Source organism: Sciurus vulgaris, assembly GCF_902686455.1.
Source record: "Sciurus vulgaris genome assembly, chromosome: 5".
Classification (NCBI taxonomy): Eukaryota; Metazoa; Chordata; class Mammalia; order Rodentia; family Sciuridae; genus Sciurus; species Sciurus vulgaris.
The window spans coordinates 37,428,318-37,453,485 of NC_136465.1; the positions used below are offsets into that span (position 1 = coordinate 37,428,318).

A 25,168-nucleotide genomic window follows, 5' to 3' on the forward strand; every position below is an offset into this window, starting at 1 on the left:
AAATGTCTTAGTCCTTCACATTTCTGTTATCTCTGCAATATGGTTAAGACCTAAACACTCTGCTCCATGCCCTTTGGTGGCTTCCTGTGACTATCAAGTGAGCTCGGAGGGTACGGATGTTGTCTGGGGCAGCACTGCAGTGTGAGGGATCAAGCTCAGGTCTTTGGCATCAGCTACACACAGACGCTCTCTATGCCACCAGTTTTTCATCCCTGGACAGACTGCTTTACCCACCTTTGCTTTAGATTCCTCATTTTTAAAGAAGGAATAATGATGGTATTCCAGCTAAGAGGGTTATTTTCTTGATAATTAAGCAAGTCAATCAACACCAAGTATCTAGTGTAGTTACCAGGGCACAATAAACATGCAACAAATGATACAGTTATTGGAAACTGTAAGACCAAAAACAGCCTGGCACATAGAAGAGTTCAAAATAGGTTTGATGAATGAACAACTGATGACAAGCTTATCACACTTGACAGATTACACATAAGCTTCCCCCCGTAGCCAAGGTTTCCCATATTCCTTCTATGTTCCTAACACAAAAGTAAGTTAGGATGTAGGCTAAGTGAAATAAGCCAATCACCAAAGGTCAAATACTATATGATTTCACTCATAAGAGCTACCTAGAGTAGCTGAATTCACAGAGACAAAAAGGAGACTGGTGGTTGCCAGGGGCTGGGTGGAAGGGGGAAATGGGGAGTAGTGTTTAATGGAACAGGGTTTCAGTTCTGCAAGATGAATAGAGTTCTAGAGACGGTGGTAATGGTTGCACAACACCATGAATGCACTTAATGCCACTGGTCTGGACACAGAAAATAGCAAATTTGCACTATATGCATTCTACCACAATTTAAAAAATAAGTTAAAAAAGAAAGTAAGCATTCATGGAAGATGAGGTTAATTTAGTGACTGATAATTTACAAACAACCAGGCATTTGAATTCACTCTAATTGTCACGGTGCTTCTGTGCCAGTCACTAGGGTGGCACCCTCGCTGGAAGACCCTCTTCTTGGCAGTATGCAGAGAACACCAGGAGGAATCCTGAACCATTTCCTAGAACTAACCGTAGTTTCCCATGAGAGGGCCTCTGCTCTTTATTTTTAATACATGCAAGCAATAACACTGCTCAGAATTTAAATTTCCTAATTATGACTGAGTTCCAAAAAAGTAAACAGAGATCATTAGGAAGAGAATACCAGATGAGGTAATGTTGGTGAAGAAAGGAACCATCATTTTCTGAAACAGATTCTAATCCTGTGACTCTGTCTGGGCAGATTCCTGAAATTATGGGACCAATTCCTTGGGGAATTAGAAATGGGTTCAGTTGTTTGGCCCAGTTAGAAGCTGAAATAAACAGAAAAACAAAAAAGAGGGGAAAACAATGGAAGTGATCGATAAACCTGATGGAATGGAATGGCTTTAACAATGACCTTGAGGTCTGAAAGCTGAGTTGAAATCCTGGCCCAAAACATTTAATGGCTGTGTGGCCCTTAGCTTCTGAAAATAAAGGAATTGGAAAAGACGATTTCTAAGGTCCTCTCTAGCTTAATCAAATTAAGATTCTATGAATGAACATGTCATGGGCAATCATGCAAAAAATGCTGTGACCATGTTTTCCAGTTGAAAACAAAAGTGACCAAGAAGGTGCTGGTCAAGAAAATAAAATAACTCCAGCAAGAAGAATTCCTAGGACATGGAGGAGATACTCTGTTGAGTGGTGGGATGGGGTGAGGCTAGCTAAAGGATGGCTCTGCTCTCCTCCCCCTTCAGTCCCCAGGATTCCCGCCCCCCCAGCCCACTCACCTGCATAGGAAGACACGGGGGAAATCTGCAGAGGGTACAGTTCACTCATGCTGACTGGCTGCTCGTCACTCTCGGTGGTCACCTCCACAACTTGGCAAATGTCTGGCGGATTAGTGACAATTTCTTGATCTTCGATGGTGCTGTCCAGATGGGACTGTCCTACAACTTCAAAGGAAAGAGAACCATCATGCACCACACCAAAGTCTCCTGACTTCACAATTCTAGCACACTCTCTCAAGAAAAAAACCTTCCCCAACAGAGACAGCTTGCTAGCTAGGAGTCAGATTCCTGGTTACCACATTTCACCTATCATGAAGCTGAAGAATAAACCTGAGTTCTGGGTTAATATCACCAGAGAAGCAGCCTGCAGTCACCGGGTTCCCCATGTCTATCCCCAGAGTGGCTCCCAATGCAAGGTAGCAGTGTCCTACCCAGATTAGCAAGAGTCTCCAACTCAATCCCATCCTAGCCACAGCTGCAGGCTGCATCCAGACCTATCTCTACTCCAGACGTGACAGCGCTTTGAACTTGACCTATTCCTGCTCTCTGCTCTTGATCTCAAGGAATAGCCTGTACTTATTTTCTAAGTTCTTTGGTTCAGAGACACATTATCAAAATTCAGTGAGAAGAAAAGCCATTAAAATTCACCCTACTGTGTTATTTTTAGTCATGGGAGAAGGGGGCTCTATTCATACTCCCAGCTTCTTCCTGCTCTGAATACGGACAGATTGACCAAAATACCAGAACAATGTTAGGAGTCCACGATCCATTTCTAACAAACATTAATTGCATCTCCAAAACACTGCTAAGATGAAACTGGCCTCAGTATATTTTTTGGCTTTGAAACTGCCTTGATATTTTTTTAATTAAATTTTAAATTTTGAAACAATTATAAACTTATATTAGTTGTAAGAAATAATAGAGAGCATGTGTGCCCTTTAGTCTGTTTCCTCCAATGGCACCATCTTATAAAACCATAATTTGACATCACAACCAGACACTGACATTGGTAACAGTCCACCATCTTGTTTGGATCTCCTCAATTTTACTTGTGCTCCTGTGTGTGTGTGCCTGTGTGGACACTTAGTTCTACACAATTTTAATCATATAAATAGTTTCAGGTACCTACCACCACAGTCAAAATACTAATAAGTTAAGTGACAGAGTGACAGTACTTCTCACGTTACCGTATCCACTTTCCTTCAGGACCTTCGCATCCACTGTCTTTTCCCTAGTCCCTGACAACCATTAATCTCTTTCTATATTTTTGTTATTTCAAGGATGTTCCATAAATGGACTCATATAGCAATCCTTTGGAATTGGCATTTTTCACTCAGCAGAATTCCCTGGAGAGTCACCCAAGTTCCTGTGTATGTCAATAGTTGGTCTTTCTTTATTGGTGGAGTGGTATTTCATGGCCTGGTGTACTTCATCTGTTTAACTATTCACCTACTGAAGAATGTCTGGGTTGATACCAGTCTTTAGCTATTATAAATAACGCTGCTCTGAACGTTGGTGTTCAAGTTTTGCATGAACACAAGTTTCCATTTCTCTGGGATAAATGCCCAAGCGTGCAACTGCCAGCTCATATGGGAATTGCATGTGGAGTTTTACAAGAAACAGCCAAGCTGTTTCCCAGAGTGGCTGTACGTTTACATCCTCAGCAGCGATGTCTGAGTCATCTAATCTCTCTGCATCCTCACCAGCATTTAGCATTGTCATTATTTTTTATTTTAGCCATCTGATAGGTAAGTAATGATATCCATTGTGTTTTTAATTTGAATGTCCCAAACACCCTGTTCTAATTTTATAGAGAATTGACCTTATACTCCTGTTGGCAGCTGATTAGATGAAATGTTCCTGAAAATTGGCTCCAATTAATAAAGAAGATAATAGCATGGCAATAAAAATATTTTCCCAAGGTCCTCAAAGCATTTTGTCACCATAATCAATGTTAAACTAACATGTGTGGAAGTTCTTTTAACATTTAAACCCATGAGAAATGACAGGGAAACCATCATTAACCTGCTAAAGATGAAAACATTCCAGTACAGAGGGAGAGTGTCCTGTTCAAACTCACACAGCTTGGATTCTATGCAGCGTCCTTTGTTCCTGTCACTTCCTCCCCCTTTGGCAACTACAAAATATTCAGGATGGGCAGGAAGAAGTCACATTCCTGGAGATGTTACCCATTGAGGATTGGCTCTTGATTCGGTAACTCCAAGATTCTTATTGATGAGTTATTTTTGTTTAAACATAAGTTCCCATTGTAATCACTTTGGGGAGCAGTAAGAAGAGTATCTGATTTCTACTCAGGGAAGGTTTCAGGGTACAGTGGGAATTCATAGGTTTTGTAATAAAGAAAAGACAGCGCAGAAGAGGCTGGGAAAGGGGCTGGGGATGTGATAAAAGAGTTCAAAAAGCCACAGTGAACAGAGTGGAAGGAAAATAGGATGCTGTTAGGTTTTCCTGGCAGGGATATAATTAAAGAAGAGGAAAGCAGGCAATTTATGGCAAGCAGACTCCCAAATCCTGCTTTCATCCTTTAGACTATCCCATTTGAGTGCGAGGGCACCAATTACGCCGGTTCACTAGGCTTGGACTGCGTGCCCACACGGACCTCTCTCAAGTTTCCTTTGCCATTTCTCCCTAGTCAATAAAGTGGCAGGAAAAGAACACGAAGTCCTGTCCAGTCCCAAGTCCTGAGAAGCAGTAGGTGGGTGGAGACAGAAGCCAAGCAAGCAGTGTGTGCGTGCATGCACCTGTGTGCATGTTTGAAGAGGGAGGGCACAAGGTGAAGTCTAGCGCATCAAGGCAACGAAGGTCTCATATAAATTTACTTAAATCAAAGCTACTTCAACTTCCAATACTCCAAAACTCACTTCTTCGCACAGCCACTCCTAACAGAGACAGGGCAAGCAAGCTAGGCTCTCAACAATGGCAGCAGCTCAAATGTCTTGGTGATCCTGTCCCTTTGTTCGTGACTTTCTCTCACTGCTTTCCCCCACAATGTCCAACTCAGCTATTCAGTAAACAAAGCACCTGCTTGCAAGGTCCCTGTTATTCAGTACCGGGAGGGGCAGCAAGAGAGCCACAGAGATGAGAGGGTTTATAAGGATTCTGGGTAGGCCACTGGCCAGCACAGAGGGATCTAAAGCTTAAGGCAGTGAATAAGGAAAAGGAGGAGAAGCCACCTGATAAAAGTTGAGGAGGTGAAGTATTTTTTCCAGTTCAAGGAACCAGAGGCTTCAGCAAGAGTAGAAGAGATGGCGATGGGTGGTACCCAGAATGCCCATTTTCTGGAGCCTTCCTGACCACTCCGGCACCGACAGACCTGTCTCTGCTCTGCACACTTCTCACTCCCTGTCCTCGCAGCTCAGCCCAGACCACACCATGACACAACCTGGGCTGTTCCTTGACTTTCTGCTTCGTGTTGCTATTTAATTCTGTGGATTCTCGCCGAACTTTTTATCTGCATATACCATATCTCTTCAACCCAATCATGGCTCCTGAGAGCTGAGAGCCAGCATTAGAACTTCCGCTTCCTGTCAGGACACATGCTCACGGGTGGAGCCAGGGAGGAGCAGAATCTCTGACCCATAAACAAGGAATGGAAGGTGAAGGCTCACTGGCTGGAGCCCGCAGGGGATCCTGCAGAAATGCACAACTTGCAAATGTGGGCCATGGCAATTAATGCTTTCTAGAACATTTCAAGATTTACAACAAATGGACTCTTTTAAACCTAAAGGAAGCAATGAAGACATAGCATGGGGGCTGGGGGATAATATGTTTTGCAGTGATGAAAATGTTCTGACTGGAACATGGTGGTCACACAACTGAGAGTATCTGTCAAAACAAAGAACCATACTCCAAAAGGGATCTGTCACACTCTATTTCACTTAATGTGTATGACCTAAGAAGAAAAAAATAGATTAGCACCTCTACCCAAATTCGAATCCTGGATGCTGGTGACTAGGACAGAGTAGTAGTAAGTTTTTGTTTTCTGGGTCAAGATCTAGAAAGCCCATTTTCATAAGTACATTATCTCGGAGGCCAAGCGTCCCCCATGGGAATGTCCTGCTGCGTGCCTCAGTAAGGGATGACCACTTCTCCCCATCCGACCCTCACTGAGAGCACTTGAGGAACTTTCCAGCTTGAGACAAAGCCCACGGGAGGAACAGGGAAATCACAACATCTGAGATGCTCTCTGGATGCACTTTGACACCATCACTAATCTGCCTCCCTCTGGGGCACTCCTCTGGGCGCTGGGCAGTGACCTGACTGATAAGAAAACCTAACTTTCTGAGCACATGCCTTAGCCTCTCCTGCCTATCTGCCCCCCACACCTCTCTGTCCTACAAGGAAGGCTCAGTCATGACCCCCATTTTAGACATAATAAAATACAGCATGAGAGAGAACTAAATATCTAATTCAACGTCAGACAGTCAGGAAGTGGCAGAACCGGGATTCAAGGTCAGCTTAGCCTGACCCCAAGTTTCTACTCCTTTGTGACACAGTCTCCCCAAGAGATAGCGTTAATGAAGTTCAACCTGAGCTCCTCTCGGCTTTCTAAGCCCCTCTGAGGGGAAAAACTTTGCGGTTTCACCTTAATGAATCTTTGGGCCCAAAACCAACAGTGAAATTTCTTTTCAACAGTTCTCTAATACTTGGAGGAGCTTGGTGGATTTCTAGCTCCTCCAGCCAAGTAAGATCAGCATATCATGCAAATTCAGCCACAGGAGGGTAATTTTATCTCAATTTAGTTGCTGAGAATTACAACAACATTATTCATGGCCGGTTACTGATGAACCGGTTGGACTGCTTGAAAGGTCATTCTTACTTTATTAACAATTGTTGACTTAGTGCAGGGCTCCACCTGAGAAAGCAGCTCACTCCCATGCTTAAAAGCCAAGACTATTCAAAACAGAAAGGCCCTGGGAGGTGGGTTTGTCCTATCGTTTTACACTTGAAAAAGCTGAAACTGGAGGCCAGGTAAATTGCCAAGGTCACCCAGGTGGCCAGAGGGTCGAGAATTAAACTTGGCAGCAAAGCTTATGAAATCAGAGCATCAGCATCAACCACAGGGTGAAGTCTCCCTTGGACCTTACTTGAGAGTGTGAGAATTGACACCATCAATACCAGCCCTGACGACACAGCATAGATGGAAGCTACTTTTTCTATTCAAACACACTTTAATTCGATTTTGATAACAGCATAATCATATTTACCACCTTCTACCCAGAGGATGATTTGTCCATATGTTTCCTTTCTTCCTCACAAAAATCTCTGTAAGGCAGGCAGGATCAATATTATTATATCTGTTTAAATATATATTTAAATTCTGTTTAAATATATATTTAAATTCTGTTTAAATATCAGAATTAATATTTAATAGGATTTATTAAATTTAATAGGATTACTGATGTGATCCTGCAATATGTATAACCAGAAAAATGAGAGATTATACTTCATTTATGTATGAGCTATCAAAATGTATAAATGCATTCTACTGTCAAGTACAACTAATTAGAACAACTAAAAAAATAAAAAAATGAAATAATATGTAAGTCTTTAAAAAATAAATACCATTATTTCCATTTTATAAATAAGAATAGATGTAGTTTTTTCAATTTATATGTAATTTGGGTGTCAGAGAGGTTAGGGCATTTGCCCAAGATCACCCAGTAAATAAAAAACTTCAGAAATAGCACAAGAAACCAAGTCCTTTAACTTCTAATCTAGTGCTCTTGTCTTTATAAAATATAGCCATGATCTGGATTTTGTAAAATACAGCCACCACTGGTGGGAGAGCAACAGTGAGAGAGAGGAGGCCTAGCAACTTCAGAAACAGGGGTCCGTCTCTGTGTGGGAGGGCTCCCCAGGCTGCCCCCTATTCCTGCCTCAATGGTCCAGATGGGTACAAGAGAAAGCAAGAATGTGGCAGTTGCCTCGGGCAGCTTCACCCCTAAGAAGACACATGGCCTGCTACTATATGATGGGGACCAAACACTGCTTCCCATTAATACCCCAGCAGAAGCCCAGCATGGTGGCGCCTGTAATGCCAGTGTTTGGGGGGGGTGGGGGGTGGCTGAGGCAGGAGAATTGTGAGTTCAAAGCCAGCCTCGGCAATTTAGCAGGACTAAGTAACCCAGCGAGACCCTGTCTTTAAATAAAATACAAACTAGGGCTGGGGATGTGGCTTAGTGGTCGAGTGTCCCTGAGTTCAATCCCTGGTACCCCACCCCCGCAAAAAATAAACAAATAAACAAACAAACAAACCAGCAGAGAATGAATCCGTGTCTCAGGGGTCAGCCATCTGGGTACTAGATGCGTTCATTCGGGTGGCAGCTTCACTTAGCAGTGGAATGGCCAGGGCCTTAGGGGCTGCTCCGCAATAATGAAAGCCACCACCAAATTCAGTTTCCCTAGTGGCCACATATGGGTTGAATTGTTCAGAATAATTCTAAAAATAGGCATAAAAGTGATGGGCAGGGACCAGGAGAACTGGGGTCTTTGCTCGGGGACACTGGTGACATGGTACTACTGGCATTTTAGACAATTCTCTCTATCTGATTACAGAACGAAAGGGGAGAGAGCAAGCGAAGCCCTGGTGAGAGCCACAGTACAACTAGAAACTGTCACAACTGAAAGGAGATGGATTTGAGAAACACGACGAGGAAAGATCTGGCTGTCAGTAGCATGGAGACAGCAAGCAAGAGCGGGAAGGAGAAAAGATATAAAGCCTCATAAAAAAGACAACAGCTTTCTCGATAAATTAAAACTTCATAAGATTGAAAACACAGCTGCTAAACTCCAGCAGCATGGCTCGCAGTTAGCACCGGGGGACTGTCCTGTCCAGGTGCCCAGGCTGTTGGAGGTTCAATCGGCCAAGAAAATACTAGAGTATGCTATCCCCTCTGTGTCGGAGGATATTGGGGTGACTGGATTCACTCCTCACATGCAGTTTTATATCGCCAAGAGTTTTCCATGGGTCCTGATAAAAAATGGATGCCTTGTCTCTGGCCCCTATTCCTAAATAGGAATGGCTGGGTCCCTAAAAAGGAATGGCTCGATCCTTCCAGGAGGAGTCCCAGGACACAACTGGTAACCCTCTGAGAACAAGCATGGAAGATCCCTTAAGAGGGGTGTCCTCCTTCTAAAGAACTGCCCCAAAGCTACTTCCCATTCTGTAGATGCAATTTCACATCTGAAGCAACAGGAACATGGCAAAAACAGAGCACAGGGGACCATAGAAATGGAAAAGGAGGAGTCACACCTTGACAGCTGGGTCTCATTATCACCTTTGGCCATCCTCAAACCACTTGAACTCTGGTGCCAGAGGCTGCCACCCTTGAGTTCTAAACCTGGGAGGCCTTCCTGGGCTTGCCAAAGTGGGTCTCCACATTGTGAGTCTGTTCTCCTCTCCTCCTGACAGCAGGGTTTATAGGTTGGGCAAAAAAAAAAAAAAAAAAAAGCTACTTAAACTTCACTTTAGGTAAAGTTAGTCAAATTGAAAGCAACTGCCAAAACAGTGTGCGCTCAAAGGTGTACTTTGGGCAACCAAAATGAAGACAAAATTCAAAATGCCCCACTTCCCAACTACTGTGAGGTCTAGTCACTCTGGTTTGGCTGTATGAACTTCAGAGTGATGAAAAGCATCCTTTGTTTCCAGGCCATCCTTGCTTTATGGAAGGGTGGGGTCACCTTTTATCAAGCAACACAATGGGGCTGTAAAGTACTGCCCAGGCAAGTCAGACAGAACGTCCTCTGCACCTGCAAACTTCTTAGGCTGGCCTGGAGAGTGTTTCTATACAGCTCAGCAAAGCACAGCTAACCTTGGCAAGAGGCCAGCGGGCACTGTCAGAACAATCCAACATGTTGCTGGCTTCTTCCATTTCCTAAACCAGAAGTCAACACACACACACACAACAAAATTCAAAGCTAAAGAAATTTAAAAATAAAAATAAGGAGTTTTCTTTTCTCCTTCCCTCCTCTTAAAGGGAAAGCAGGGAGAGGTCTGTTGGGTGCTAAGCTTGGGCACTTAACCATACAGAGTGAAGGAACCTTCGGAGACTGCTTGCAGTATGGAGACATCGCACTCCTTTGTGGTGTGCGCAGCTGGCTAAGTCTGAAAGTACATCCAGCTGTTACAAGAGCAGGACATAGCCCTCTGACGACTCCTGGGTGTGTGTTCCTGCTGTGCATTGCGGCAAGAATAAAAGCAAAACACTGCGGCACCGAAGCAAGAGTTCATTTGTCAGGGTGACAGTAGATTTCACATTTTACACAGTTATTCTCATAGAAAGGAAAACAGCCAACCCTGTCCAGAATAAGAATGTACTGGTGGCTCGCCTTCCACTGAATTCAGTTATTGATTTTCAATCCATTTTCCTAAAGCGCTTTGAGATAACATATATACTATCATACCAAGTACTCACTTCAGCTTCTAATTTGGGGGAGGGGTACCAGGGATTGAACTCAGGGGTACTCAACCACCGAGTACCCCTTTTATTTAGAGACAGGGTCTCACTGAGCTGCTTAGCACCTTGCTTTTGCTGAGGCTAGCTTTGAACTTTCGATCTCCCTGTCTCAGCCTCCTGAGCTGCTGGGATTATCAGCTTCTAATTTTAATCTTACAATCGTAGCTCAATAAAGTAGGATAAAAACCTTATAGCTTTCATCTTGGAGCATTAACAGAAAACTGAAATGATATCTGGGTTTAGAAACACATGAGCTGAAAGCAAGTAACTGTCATTTTTAAATAGAGCATTTTTCAAGACAGAGAAACAATATCTCAAATGCCAGAGTGGCCTTGGGATGCAAATTCCTGTGTTTCTCCTCTCTGTCCACAAATCACAATGCCAAAGATGGCTCATTAATAACCACATGGGAGACTGTGGGGAAAAGGCCCTGTGAAGTGCTCAGAGTTGAGATGGTACCACAGTGAGCAACAATCACAAATTATCCTTCTCTTTAAAATACTTTATGGGTCCACTTACATATAATTACATACCTTCCTACAGGCACCAAGTAATGAGAAAAATATCCTCAAACTCATTTTCCTGCTAGTCACTATTAACTTGTTATTAATACCAGGAAGTCATTTAATCCAGTAGGTGAGTCTCTAACCAGAACTGGCTTATTGTCTTTGTACCAGGAAAGAGTACTGAGGCTTCTCATGCACAACAGCCCTGCACTGCACCAATCACACAAGAGGGCGAAAACAACCTGACAGAAAACCCTGAACGCTCAACCTAAATGATTAAAAAACAGTGGAACTGGAGCACACGAATGCTAAGAGAAATAAGCCAGACAAATACTGCAGGATCTCACCTACATGTAGAATCTAAAATAGTCATTCGCACAAAAACAGAAGAAAGGTGGTTACAGGAAACTGGAGACGAGGGTAGGGAGGATAAGGAAAGGGAAGATGTTTGATGTGCACTGGAGGAATAAGCTTTAGTGGTCAACTGCGTAAGTTATACTCCATGAATGTATAATACACTCTACTGTCACGTACATCTAAAAAGAACAAACAAAAAATAAAAATAAAATAAAACAAAATATGTTTTGTATATTTCAAAATATCTAAAAGCATAGATTCTTGAAAACTTGTTTTAAATTGTTTTTAATTGTATATGGACACAGTACATTTTATTTATTTATTTATTTATATGTAGTGCGAAGGATTGAGCCCAGTGCTTCACACATGCCAGGCAAGTGATCTCCCACTGAGCCACAACCCCAACCCCTGAAAACATTTTTAAATCTCAAAAAAAAAAGGGGTTAAGGTAATAGATGTGTTAGTTAGCTTGAATGAATCTTTCTATAATACATGTATAAGTCAAAACATTATCCTGTATCCCATAAATACACACAAGCATTATATGTCAATTAAAAATAAATATAATAATAATATTTTTAAAAGTAAAGAAAACCATCCCCCGATGCAACTCTAGCTTTGGTTCGGCATATCACCTGAGGCTGACTTCACCTCATAAATGAAGGAGGACCCTCTAAAACACCAACCACTGAGCTCAAAATAAGCTGAATCTTAAGAAAATGTGCCTGGAGTTTTGGCCAACATCTTCCTGTTTTTAAGAGGCATGCATGTATCTTGCAGGGAATCCTGCTGAGAAAGGTAAGCAATGAAGATCAGGGGGTGGGGAGATGCAGCCACAGGGGCAGAAAAGAAGGGGTTCAGGTGGGAGGAGAGCTGGGCTTCTGGTGGGCAAATGGTTTCACTCACAGGGCGGGAGCTTCCTCGCTGGAAGTGGGAACGATGTTTGGTCTCCAAGATCCCTCCCGGCTCAAACCCTACTGTGGGACTATTGCCTCCATCTCAGGGCTAAGTCTGGGTGCTAGCACTCGGGGAAAGGCCAGGCCTTGTGTTCGTCTCACACTACATCTCAAGGTTTAAGGCAGATTCTGCATACAGTCTACCCCCAAAACCAAGGGGAACAAGGAGAGGCTGACATCTATACCCTGTGTGCCCTCCTGTCACTGTCAAACTGAGAATCTAGATATGAAGATGCCTTTTAAAGCTTGCTTGTATAGCTGTGTTTGATCTAATCTGGTTCTTATTAAACATCAGGAGCCCTGTCTGGAGCAAAGTTAAATGGACCAAGAGGTCCCTGAGGGCCACAAAGCCCCAGTTCCAAATTTTGAGAAAAAAAGTCACATTGACTTCTGGCCTCTACTCCTGAATGAGGTCCCCACCACCCATTCATCCCAGCATCCCAGTAGAACATTGCTAAGATGAGTTCATGGCTTGTAAACCTCCTTGCCTAAAATCCTCCAAGGGATGGTGTTTTCATCGTGCATTGATGTAAAACATCTGGGCGTTTATGGTCCATGTCATACTTCAAAAAAAAAAAAACGCATCCTCCATCCTCCAGCAAATTTGGGACGGAATTCAACCTCCTTCCCCATAGCATACAAAGGTCCCCATGACACCTCCCGATCCCCTCTGAGGGGACCTCACTGTGCTCCCTACACTATGCCACACTGGTTTCTTTCTGTTCCTCCAGGCCCTGTGGGTATCCTGCCCACCCCATGAGCCACTGCTGTTCTCACACCAGTCTGCAGGGAAACGTCGCTCCTGGGACCTCCCAATCTAAATTTGGCTTGAGGTTATTCTCTCTCATCTCTTTATCCTCTTCCTTTGAGGAATATACTACCAATGGGAATGCTGTAGCTACCTGTGGGTTTATTTGCTTGCTATCTATGTCACTCTGTGAAAACAGGAATTGGGCCTGCCTTGTTCCCCCATCCACTTCCTGCTCAGGGTACTCGACTCGGTCTGGTGTGTGCTCAAAAGTACCCACGACGGGGGCAGGGGAAAAAAAAAAATACCCACGAGATCACACCGTGCTCTTTGGCCAACAGGTCTCTGTGCCTCAGTTTCTTCACCTGTAAAATGAGCACCATCTTGGCGGCAAGCAAGCCGAGGAGCAGCTGCTGAGAGAGAGCACAAGGACAATCTCCCCACTCCTTGTTTCCCAAGTTAAATAAATCAGACTCGTCCATGTGACTAAAAGAGTGAGAACCAGTAACCATGAGCCACTGGGGAAGAAGCATTTCTCTGGATGTCACTCAGGGCCTTCTTTTCTTGGGATAGACCCCTCTAAATTCCTTTATCTGATCCTCAAAGGCCTTTACTTTTTGGCCCTGAAATCTGGAGAATGGAAGTTGGATTTTGAGATGGTTCCAAGACCTCCTCCTACTGACGAAGTTATTTCAAGGTCACTGGTTTACAAATTTTAGACCTCAGAGGGCTGCTCGTGCGTATAAAAAATAAGATGTCAAAACAGTTTACCTATGATGTTCACCGTACTATCCACTTCATTTTTTATAGCTGAAGTCAGGACCGCGAACTCAGGAGAAAGATCACTTACTCCATTACTAAGCCCCAAAGATGACTCAACTGGTTCTTGCTAGGAAGAAGAAAAGAAAAAAGAATTGAGAACACTTCCTTGCTCCTCCCTTTTGATAGCTTAAACTCTCCCCTCTGTCTAAGTTCTTTAATGCTAGGGTCATTCATGTTCATCTACCGGATGCATCCTCTACCTCTTTAAATTAGCTTAGAGTTAAAGCAGATCATTTCTGGGTATTTGGTTTCTTTCATTTTCCTTCAAGGAAATGGTACCTGTACATCTGGTTTGCCTTTAGGAAGTGTTTACAGCTGTGGACAAATAGCTCTGGGGTTCAGGTTCAGCAGAGCTGCAGAATTGTCCTTGTAAAATACTGCAGTGCAGAGATTCCAAGTCCTCCTTTTTGGAGGGGCAAGTTCCATAGAAGCAACTCCTTGGCGTTCTCTTTAAAAAAGGAATCACACTACCACTTTTATAATAATTCCTTAGGAAAAACTCTCCCTTAACAATTGGCACAAGAACAGGGATCCAGTGGAAGTTGTGGATGAATTCTCCTCAGCTATGGTTTGCTGTGGACTGTGGTCACCTGAGCATCCCACACTGGGTGGGGGCTGACAATACAGGCTACAGTCACTTCAGAAGCCTCTGCATCTTTGGCCTAAGTCCAGTTAGGCAACCCCATGCCCACAGATTCACATAAATGTCCTTTGAGTGTCTGAGTATCCCATCCAACACATTCATATTCATGAAATGAGAACAAATTCTTTTCCTCATTGTACTTCTGAATTTCAGCTTTCTTTAAGTGCACTCAAACTCCCTGAGAGTACCAATCGACTCCAAAAGTCATTCCTGAGGTTCTGACTTTCAGTAGTTCGATGAGAGTATTTCCTCAAGGTAAGATTACATTTGCTTTGATGATGGCAGTAAAAAACAGACAAAAGCCACATGGGATGATTCCTGGGGAATCCAAAATGGAAGAAGAGGGTAGCAAAGGAAGGAACAACAGACTGGGAACAGAGGAAGACAAAATTGCACTTTGAAAGGTCAAGAGTAGTACACAGCCTAAGGCATGCTCGGTGTTCTTATCATTATCACCTACTTATGTCCTACTTGGAATCAATGCTAACCTCCTCCCAAAATCTTAGAGAAATCACATGGGAAGTGAGATAGCCTCCTCCTTCATGATCCCATCTGGCAAACTCCACCATGACAATGTTAAGGCATCATTTCACTGTGCAGCTGGGTTAAAATTAAAAAAAGAAAGAATGAATGAAGAAGGAAGGAAAAAGAGAGACAGAGGGAGAAGAGAGGAGAAGAGAAGAGAAGAGAAGAGAAGAGAAGAGAAGAGAAGAGAAGAGAAGAGAAGAGAAGAGAAGAGAAGAGAAAGGAGAGGAGAGAAGAGAAAGGAGAGGAGAGAAGAAAGGAAAGGAGAGGAGAGGAGAGGAGAGGAGGCGAGAGGAGAGGAGAGGAGAAGAGAGGAGAGGAGAGGAGAAGAGAGGAGAGGAGAGGGAGGAGATGAGAGAGAAAGAAAGAAAAAGAAATCAGACACTGCATGGTTTACCAGATATGCTAAAGGTCAAACATTAGGACGAACCCAGAACAGCACTACTGGGCAGATTTTTAATCCTGTTTTCTTCTAACATCTCTTTTAAGTTTCAAATAAGAAGTCTGACATTCCTGGGAAAATTCTTCACTTTCTGTTAACCTGAGTCACCAGTTTTTGTTTTTGTTTTTTCCTTCCTAAAGCCAAACCTCTGAACAAATATCTGCTTTTCCTAACTCTGCCTCCTCACCTAAACCCTGCCAGGATATACCTATGATCTCGCTTCTACTCCATGTGCAGAATCCAGCTTCCAGGGGGAGGTAAGGACATGGGTTTTGGAATCAGACACACCAGGAGACAAAGACCGGCTCCTCCACTTCTCACTGGTCGCACGATGTTATTTAACCCCTTTAAAGGCTTAAGCCTTTCCTAGGGCACTGAGGACAGCTGTAAACTGAGGACATACCAGGATCCATGTCATAGGGATGGTATGAGGATTAAATGAGACATTAAGTACATGGCACTTAGTATTAAGTAAATCCTCACTACTATCAAAGGTCACCAATGAACCTCGGTTCTTCCAAACCCAATGGTCTTTTCCCACATCTCCTTCCCCAGACCCACACTCTCATCCCCAACAGGGAGGTCTATACTGTACCTTCTTGACAGCCTGAATTATTTTCACTGCTGCATTCCCTACCTCTCTGATGGCCCCGTTCTTTCTTGATGGCTTCCTCAAACATTCCCGTTTAGTCCTTCCCTTCCCAATCATGCCTCCCATTTCATTATTCCACTTCCACTTCCTCAGTTCCCTGAAAAGGAGCTCAGTAGGGATCTGAGGAAATTATGGAAAGAACTGTTCTTTCTTAGGAGTTTCTTTTGTTATCTTTTATTTTTTTTAAAAAACTCATTCTGTTTCTAGATTTCTTACCAAAGTAACAAGGCAGTCAGACTTGCATATATTCACAAACCTAAATTATTCTGACTTCTCAATCAGAGACCTTTGTGCTTCATATGATCTACAGTTTAATTAGTGGCAAGTGATACTTTTTTCACTTTACACTTGAGAAAGTCATTACTCAGAGACTAAATTAACTTTTCAAGATCACACTCCTTTTAGTCTGATGAGATACAGAACAATTTGGTCCTTGGTCATGGACAAAGGTTCGATCTGGATCTTTGTGTCTTAATAAACCCCTGTACCCTATACTCATTCTAATGGAGATTGGGAGAGAATTACTTGGACTGTTGTTTTACACTACCATCTCTACCTGTTCTATAATGGAACAGTATATTCTACCAATGGAGCTTGAGAAACGATATTGAATTTGTTTTAGTCCTCTCTCACCTCCATTCTCAAAAAAAAAATCCTGACAATTTCAAAGTCTTCAGCGGGTACCATCTCATTAGTACTATCACTTGGAAGGACAAGATGGTAAGCTGTACAGAAAATGCAGAACGATAGGCCCATGGGAGAAGGGTCTTCACTAAACTCAGTCAAAATGTTTGAAATGATTAGAAGTAGGTACATCTAAACCTAAACTATATTAAATAACTCAAGGATCCAAGCTGAAAAAAGAGGTGTAAAATTCTCTATGTAATATGTGCGGAGATAGTGCAGGTCTGGCTGGCCCTCCGATGCCTCACTCCTGACCAGTCCCAACCAGGCCTCACACTGCACCATAACCTAGCATGGTTCATTCTGATCCAGACTACTCTCTGTTCCCTTTCTCATTTTAGGCTCTCCTACAAATCAAGTAGCCTACAGCATTCTTGGTTCTAATCTTCTTGCCCTGCTCCAAAGAAAATCATATAAGATCATGCTTGGGGCCGGATTCCTCTATGATGCATTAACTGCCAAATATTTAGGTTTAAGAATATTTTCCAGAATCACAGAACCTAAGGTTTGGTCTACAGTTTAAGAGACTTTAGGCAAAAGCATACTAGCATCCGAGAGTGTTTAAAGGTAGGGGCAGCTGTCTTTAGACTTGTAAACAGTCCACCTTTGGCTGGTCTCAAGCTTAGGCTTGCTGGATGGACTTGGGGTGGACCTACGTTAGAGGACAGCAGAGGGCCTCTACTGGGCAAAGTTCGCATCCCTCTACTCCACACCCTTCTGTCTCACCCCTGCGTCAAAGTTCCTTCTCTTGACCTCCTCTCCCCTAAAGTAATGGCCATAGGTGACTTCCCACCCTTCCATACCCCAAAATGCCCTGATTCATCTGTGCAGAGCTAATCTCCTTTAAGCCAATTTAAGGACATCCAATCTAAGGGTATCTCTAATCTATCAGCTAACAAAAATTGGGGGCCGATAGCTGAGCTCCACAGAGTAGGCCAGGGAATTGGACCTAGAAGTGTGTACACATCACACCTCAGCAGCCACAATCCACAAAGAATAGCTCTAGTACAAAAGAGCCTGCAGCCTCCTGCCTAGTCCTAGAAATACCTTTCCTTTCTAGAATGAGGTCATCTTCACTTTCTTCTTCTCTCTCCCTTTCTCCTGGGGTCTGTCTCATCTCACAGAGCTTCTGTCTTAGAGAAGGCATCTGTCTACCAGGTCTCTGACGTCATTCTGGAGCAAATGACCATACACTTGTACCCCCAACACTTACCAGATTTCTATGCCTGGGACCCAATCTGCTAACAAACATCTGCTTTACAGGGCTCTCTGCCATTGGACACTCAATGCATTCAAAATTGAACCTGCCCTCTTTTCTGTAATGAGCACCATTCCCAACATCCTTTCTCTGGGCCTCCTCTTTAATCCACTCCTGTCTTCATCTTCTGCATCTCCTTCCAAGCTCTGAAAAAATGTCTCATCTGCTCCATTCTCATGGCTGCCATCTTTGTCCACACTTGCTAAGTAAGGTGGTCTCTCTCTTCTCGTCATCCCTTCCGATCACTCCAGGAAAGACCTCCCTTAAATACCAACTCTATCATGCTCCAGGAATCTGTTCTAAGGAGTTCAACTGTACTTTATTTCACAAAATCATCCATACAGACTCTGAGTAATCCCCTAAAGAGCCACCTGGAGAGGAAGGAAGAAACCAGAGTAGGTGGGATAAGCCTGATTGATACGTGTTTCACCCAAGATAGCTAAGATTTTATGTGTTTTTTCAAGTGGGTTTCTGCTATGTGCTTTCATCTGATTAAGTTTAAAAACAGAAGACCTCTTCCAACTAATGAAGGGACTATGGTAGCAACAGCTAAAACAGGTGGTCACTTGGCCTGTCTCTGAATGGTGACCAAGAGCTCATGTTGCTCATGTTGCTGTTAGAGCCATCAGCTCTATTAGAAAGTTCTGTGGACTGGAATCTGCTTTTTTTTGCAAGTTCTGCCCATGGGTGTGTGTTGAGAACTCACACAAGCCTGTCCTACTCTTCACCATTATCTTAGACCCCTTTCAGTTGTATTTCCATCATAACACTTATGCTTTGATCTGAAAGCATTTCAGTGTTAAAGCATGCATTAAATCTGCAAACAACCCTCTAAGGCAGGAAGTATTCATTTATATCTGCTCTACCTGCACATCTTCATTTTCCGCTGTTCCCTCACACGTGTTCCTGCTCTAATTAAGCCAGTTTCCTGATTCATTCAAGGAAGACCAAACAACAACTATAATCTCTAGAGCTTCATTCATGAAGTTTCTAATTTTGAGAAATGCTACCATTTTATCGTACCCAACCCAAAGTCCTTACTATAGATTCCAAGAGACAGAAAGGCATTTGATGAAGTGAAAGAGCACAGGTCCTGGAGACAACTGACTTGGATTCAAGTCCCAGAGCTTCATAAAGCAGTGCAACCTTGGGAAAATAACTCAGTTTCTCTGTGCCTCTTCTTCCTCAATATGGGAAAAGGGAGATGACCTGTTTACCACAGGGAGAACCAAATGAGGTAATAATTGTCACTTAAGAGGGGTTAAAAAAAAAAGGCAACTAATAACCCTCTGTTTTATCTACTTTTAGCCTTATGATTATCTGTCTTACCTGAATTCTCACAGAATACTCTACTCCATGATACTTTTGAAACACATTTATGCACTGGTGATGTGCAATTAACATAGCTCTCTACTGTTTTTCCCCTCAAATTTCCTTCAATGGCTGGTTACCTTCACATAAGCGGGGCTGAGATCAGGTAAAGCGTAGGATATGTTCACAAAAAGAATTCTAGAGGATGTTGAGAGGCATCATTTCCAAACCAATTACATGGCCATGAGTCTTGGGGGGAAACTATGTGCTGTGACAGCATAAAGTACAGAGGTAAATCATCTGTGTGACCCAGAAAAACTTCAGGTAATTGACGGCATGTTCTAAACATCGTTTGCCAATTAAAAGCTCAACTTGAATTGAAAACTGGGAAAAGCTTGTCTCAACAGCAAGTATTCATAACTAGTTACTACACTAGGCATACACTGACAAATTTTCTGAATAGAAGAAAGCTACCTAGTTTATCTAGTTACATATTTGCACAGAACATATGAACTTGAAATTCAGGTGTTCTAAGATACAAAAAGGAAGTCATGTATTCATAGCACCATTCCAAACCATCTGGGGAATTAACTGTAGAAACCTACAGATAGACCATGTCAAAACACTGGCTTTGGCAGCCATGAACCACAAAACCTGGGCAGCCCGCTGGCCTTACCCATTTTCCATTGCTGTGCTATAGGACATATGCAAGTAGATTTCAATTGAAAAGTTAGGCTGCACTTCTATCTGATGAATCATCTGCCTTCTGCGAAGGAATGGTGTCCCTCAAGGGACAGGTTTCAGGTATCAACCAGATCTTCATTACAGAGGATTCATAATATGCACTTTACTAGAGGGAACTTGACCCACACCTAAGGGGAACCTCTCACTTACTTCCTGAGCCAACAAGGCCAAGCCCCACCCACAGCTACGCTTTCCACAACTTGCTCATTTTAATGGACATGTGGAAGTCACTGCAGTGCTAATGTGACTGCAGAGAACCCTCACTTAGGAGAACATTGCATGTCATCAATTCTAGGAGGCACATTTCTTCACATTTCCACATCCCTGAAATAGAGAAGCCTTATAATCAACTGTGTGTCATGGCTTCATTGGAAGCTGATTTTCCTAGAAATACATGAAATAATGGTGCATCTTATAATCACTGGCATCTGAGATTCAATGGAATATAGTGGGTAGATATACACAAAATGTGTAAAAAAATGAGCATGTTACACCATTCTTATTTCTCTCCTCCATGCAATTGTGAAATTAAATCTGTATCCTAATATAAAACCCTTTACTTCGCCACATATTTATTCATGCATCTATTTATTAAAAAATGTTTACATATCCATTCAGTCGTCAAATACGTATTATTTGTTCTGGGCCAGGCACTGAGTTGGATGCTGTGAAAGAGCATTCAAGTCACACTTAAGATTGTATCAAACTTTTCAAAGTCACATATTTGTGGAAAAGACACATTTTTGATAAAATAATCAAACTGCCAAGACTTTAAAAATCCACTGTGGTGAATTTGAAATGGCTAACAACTAGTTTTTCACAACTGCAAGGAAAAATAATTTTTTTAAAAAAGTGATATAGGAAAAACCTATAGATTAAAAAAATTTTGACAGATATCAAAAAATCACATGCGGGTCTTGCATGGATCTTAATTCAGGTAAACAAACTATATAAAAGTTATAATAACATTTATGAGACAACTGGAAACCTGAAAAATGGCTGGATATTTGATTATATCAAATTGCTACTAATGTTTTCAGGTATAATACTACTAATATTATGGCATTTTTAAAGAGCATTTATTTTTGAAAGATACATAATGAAGTATCTGTGGAAGAAATAACATAGTGCTTGGAATTTGCTTCCAAATATTAAACTAAGTCATAAGAAATTATTTTAGTAAGTCAAAATAAGATGAATACCTCTGATTTCATGTTGAAAGTCAGAAGTCATTTGGAGATACGAATGAAACAAAATTGGCAAGGAGCTGATTAATGCTGATATTGGGGTTATCAACTGTAGTAAATTTTACTCACTTGTCTCTTTCTATGTGTATAAAACATTTCCACAAACACTTAAATAAAATTAATTCTTAATACTGTACTATGTTTTAAATGAGTCAGAAACTAAAAATACCAAAAATGCAACTGGAGATACCACTGCTAAAATACTATGTTTACAATACTTATTTTTCCTTGGAGAGATAAATACGTCTGAAACTTGAATAGTTTTTCTAAGTTTTTCAAAATCTAACTTTGTATTGACATGTTCTGCATCTATGGATTCAACTGCAGACTGAAAATATGAGAAAAAGAAATTGTGTCTGCACTGAACATGTACAAGCTTTTTTTCTGGTCACTAACCCCTAAACAATAAAGTAGAACAGCTATTTACATAGCTTTTATATTTTACCAGGTATCATAAGTAATCTAGAGATGATTTTAAAGTGATCAGGAGGATGTTCATAGGTTCTGTGCAAATACCACACCATTTTATATCAGGGACTTGGGCATCTGTGGGTTTAGGGATAAGCAGGGCATCCTGGAATCAATCTTCCACAGATGACAAGGGATGCAGCCCTTTCACAAGCCTAATTATATATCTGAAATAAATTACTTTGCATTTTTCTTCAGATGATCTCAATTTATTGACTTGTTTTTAAACTCCGTGCTTTCTGGACAGTTTGAGTCTTTTCAACAGTTCTCCTAGATTATAAATCAGAATATTTATAACCACATGATCTTGGACATACACCACTCAACTCTGCACCTCAGTTTCTTCCTCTGCAAATGGAAGCCAGTGAACTCGATCATCTCTCGGATGGTCTATGGGTCTGTGACTGTACCATCTGCTCTTTCTTAGCCACAGAAGCTGTTCCCCAGCTGTGCATGGGATACTTATCTCTTTTCTCAATATTTAACATGGATTATATAATCCATGCACCAAGGTCCTCAAACTATAGCACGATTCAGACAACCTAAAAAGCTCACGCACATATATACAACCCTACAGAAAACCCTTGGGAGTCATGAGAAATGGTTCTACAGTGGAGTAGAAAGCAGCCATTGAGAACTACACTAACAGTGCTGGAGCTGAGCACTGTGTCCCCCACCTAATGGTCTATGATGAACTACATGGAAAATATATTTAATACATTTTAATAGAAGTACATGATATTTAAGATATATTAAAATACCTTTAATCATGTAAAAATACACTTTATAACAGAATATATAAACTGGCTGCTAGAGCTCAGTTGGAACTAACTAATTGGCAGATAACAGTTGTAGTGACCAGATGCAGGATTCAGACTGTCGAGCAAATGTAAATTTGTGATTTCATTCATAAATTTCTCAGTGACATTGGCTTAATCGGGAAATATGTGTACCTGTGTCTGCAAGTGAGTACATGCCCAAGCAGAGACATGTAAAGCACATAAAAAAGATTAAATTCTCCACAGAGATCATATTATTTGTTTTTATGAAACAAAATATGAATCACTAATGTGGGCCCAATTTTGGCTCTCTCTCTGAACAACCAAAGATTACCTTGATGTGCTTAACTCTGTCTTCTTTTTCTGTCTTTGGTTTCTTTCCTGTGGCAACAAACAAGAGTTTGGGATTAATTTGTGGACAAAAAGAGAAACATTTCCCCTGCATTAAATTCTAAAACTCTGGGTGAACTTGTTACTTAATCTGCATGTGATCAAAATTCCAAATGAATCTTTTATTCCTTTGGTGCCTTGAAAGTCATTTTTCCAAGTGATGTAAGGGCAGAATTATCACCTACAGCATGAACAGGTATTCTGTCCTTGAAGTGACCACAGTTGCAGAAAAAAAGAAATCACAAAGGCACCACGGTATGTGTTGAGTGATTGTTATTTCAGTACATATCTATACCTTTCTTAGAAGGTCGTTCAGATAAGGGCAACATCCGGTATACTCTGAAGGCATTGTTTCCTTTCTTTATACTTTTATCCTTAACTTCTTCAATATCAGGCAAAGAATTCATGGCACATCGGAAATTCGCCTTCCATGTTTTTGGATCAGGTTTATCTACTCCTGGCTGATGCTTTCCTAACAAAATAGTCAGAGGAGAGAAAAAAAAAAGAGAGGAGAAGGAAGAATTAGACACAGAGTAAAAAAAATTTTGGAAATAGCCTTGCTGACCAGGTGGTACAGAGAAACCTTTTCATTCAGGGTTCTAACCTACAGTGACCAACCCTCCTGGTTTGCCTGGGACTGAAGGGAAAAGTTCTTAAAAATTTTATTTTTAAAACCTAGATAAACTGAGACAGGCAGGGATGGTTTCTACCAAACTGCTTGAGGGGGAACAAATCAAATTATAAAATGAAGAATGGATGCAAACTATGTAAGGCTGAAAGCCCAACAGGCAGAAATAACTTTTAAACATTGAGTAAAAATTCCAACTCTGTAAATAGCTCCCTACTTAAACTTTGTAATGAATAAATATATACCTGACTACTTTTGGGGGAGACAAATTCTGCCCAAGTTTATAGCTCCAGAACAAATGAGTTTATATTCATTCCCCTGGTAACACTGGAGAATTTCTCATAGTACATCTGGGGAAAACTTAAGGACTGAGATCCTGGAGGATGGGTGGAACACCACTTCCCTGTGACATGACCATAAGTGAGGACATTTTATATGTATAATGAAAGCAAAGACAAACGATAGCACTTGACGCTACACAATACAGGGGACTGATTACCTGTATGGATGGCCCAGTTTCGAAATAGTGGTGCATCTTTTTCTACATCCCACCCGTGTCTAGCCGCATGCATCCAGGGGATCTGGAAAATCTTCTTTTCCTAGAATAACAAAGGTAAAGAAAACTGCAGTCATGGGTTTTGGCCGACCCTGGCAAAGGGTTCTTAAGTTCTAGCTACTGAGATTCCCTGCTAAGTACCACTGAGTTGCTGAGTGTCCATGGTACAATAGGCCATAACGCAAATCCACTTCCCCACCAGGTCCCGAAGCTCAACAGTCTATCCTGGTGGAGAATGAGAGTCTTCTGGAGCTGGAAGAGTAGGAATATACTCCAGAGTCAAAGGTATGTGGATGTGCCAATGAGTCCCATCTTTTGTGCATGTCTTTTTTTTACAGGACCATAGATCACTGGCCACCAAATGACACTTCTAATGCTTATTCTTACAGTTTCTTCTCATCACTTGGTAAACAGTAACTCCAAGCTGCCTTAGGTAGTTAAAAATTACACACACCCCTTTATGTTGCTAAAGGGAAGTTGAGTGTATCGGAGGTCATTGCCTCAGAAACCAAGTATCTCCATCTTCTTGTGTGTTTGACAAAAAGAGAGAATTTTTCAGAGGGTTCTAATCCTCACAGGTCTACCTCCCTGCATGAAATAGCAAAAAGGGCAAACAGAAATGTAGAGATTATGAGATGACACTCATTTTCTGGTGAGTACAATCCTGTCAGATTCTCTCTTTTCTTACAGAGATAACTTCAAATTGTTTAAATCAACCCAGGCAAACACCCGATTAGAAACTAAGGCTTTAGAAACAAAGTCTCAGATTCACAGTGAAATTACATGTGTGTACCCTGGTCCAGCCAGTACTGTCACAGTGCCAGAAAGACAAAAGGTCCCGCGGCACTGGACATTTTTCTACACACGTCCACACAGCGCTCAGTTTTCTTCTCGCAGTTACTAGCTACCAAGCTAAGTATATGTTATAATTTCCATTTTACAGGTGAGAAAACTGAGAAACAAAATCAAATTATTTAAACTGAGGAATTTATGATTAAAAAGGTCTACGTTCCAAACCAAGGTCATGCGATCCCATGATCATGCCACACATCATCTCCTAGCTTTAGAGTTAGAGGATCCCCTGTCCTGTGACAGATCTGTTGACCTGGTTTCTGTGGAGACTAGGGCCCAGGAACTGTACTTTTTAAAGAGCTCTCAAACAGTCC

At 41.8% G+C, this 25,168-nt stretch overlaps 1 protein-coding gene across 7 annotated transcripts in view; it reads right to left on the minus strand.

Moving 5' to 3' along the window:
* IRF2 (interferon regulatory factor 2) overlaps positions 1–25,168 on the minus strand; it is an 83,022-nt gene that overhangs the window by 8,049 nt on the left and 49,805 nt on the right. For 6 of the 7 annotated variants that reach the window (XM_079141939.1, XM_079141940.1, XM_079141942.1 and 3 more), the window contains 5 exons: positions 23,946–24,045; positions 23,114–23,290; positions 22,763–22,809; positions 13,625–13,742; positions 1,807–1,971 (listed from right to left, as the gene is read on the minus strand). In XM_079141939.1, the coding sequence (XP_078998065.1) occupies positions 1,807–1,971; positions 13,625–13,742; positions 22,763–22,809; positions 23,114–23,290; positions 23,946–24,045 (607 nt within the window). The remainder of the gene's footprint in view (positions 1–1,806; positions 1,972–13,624; positions 13,743–22,762; positions 22,810–23,113; positions 23,291–23,945; positions 24,046–25,168) is intronic. The other variant, XM_079141938.1, reaches the window with a different exon arrangement.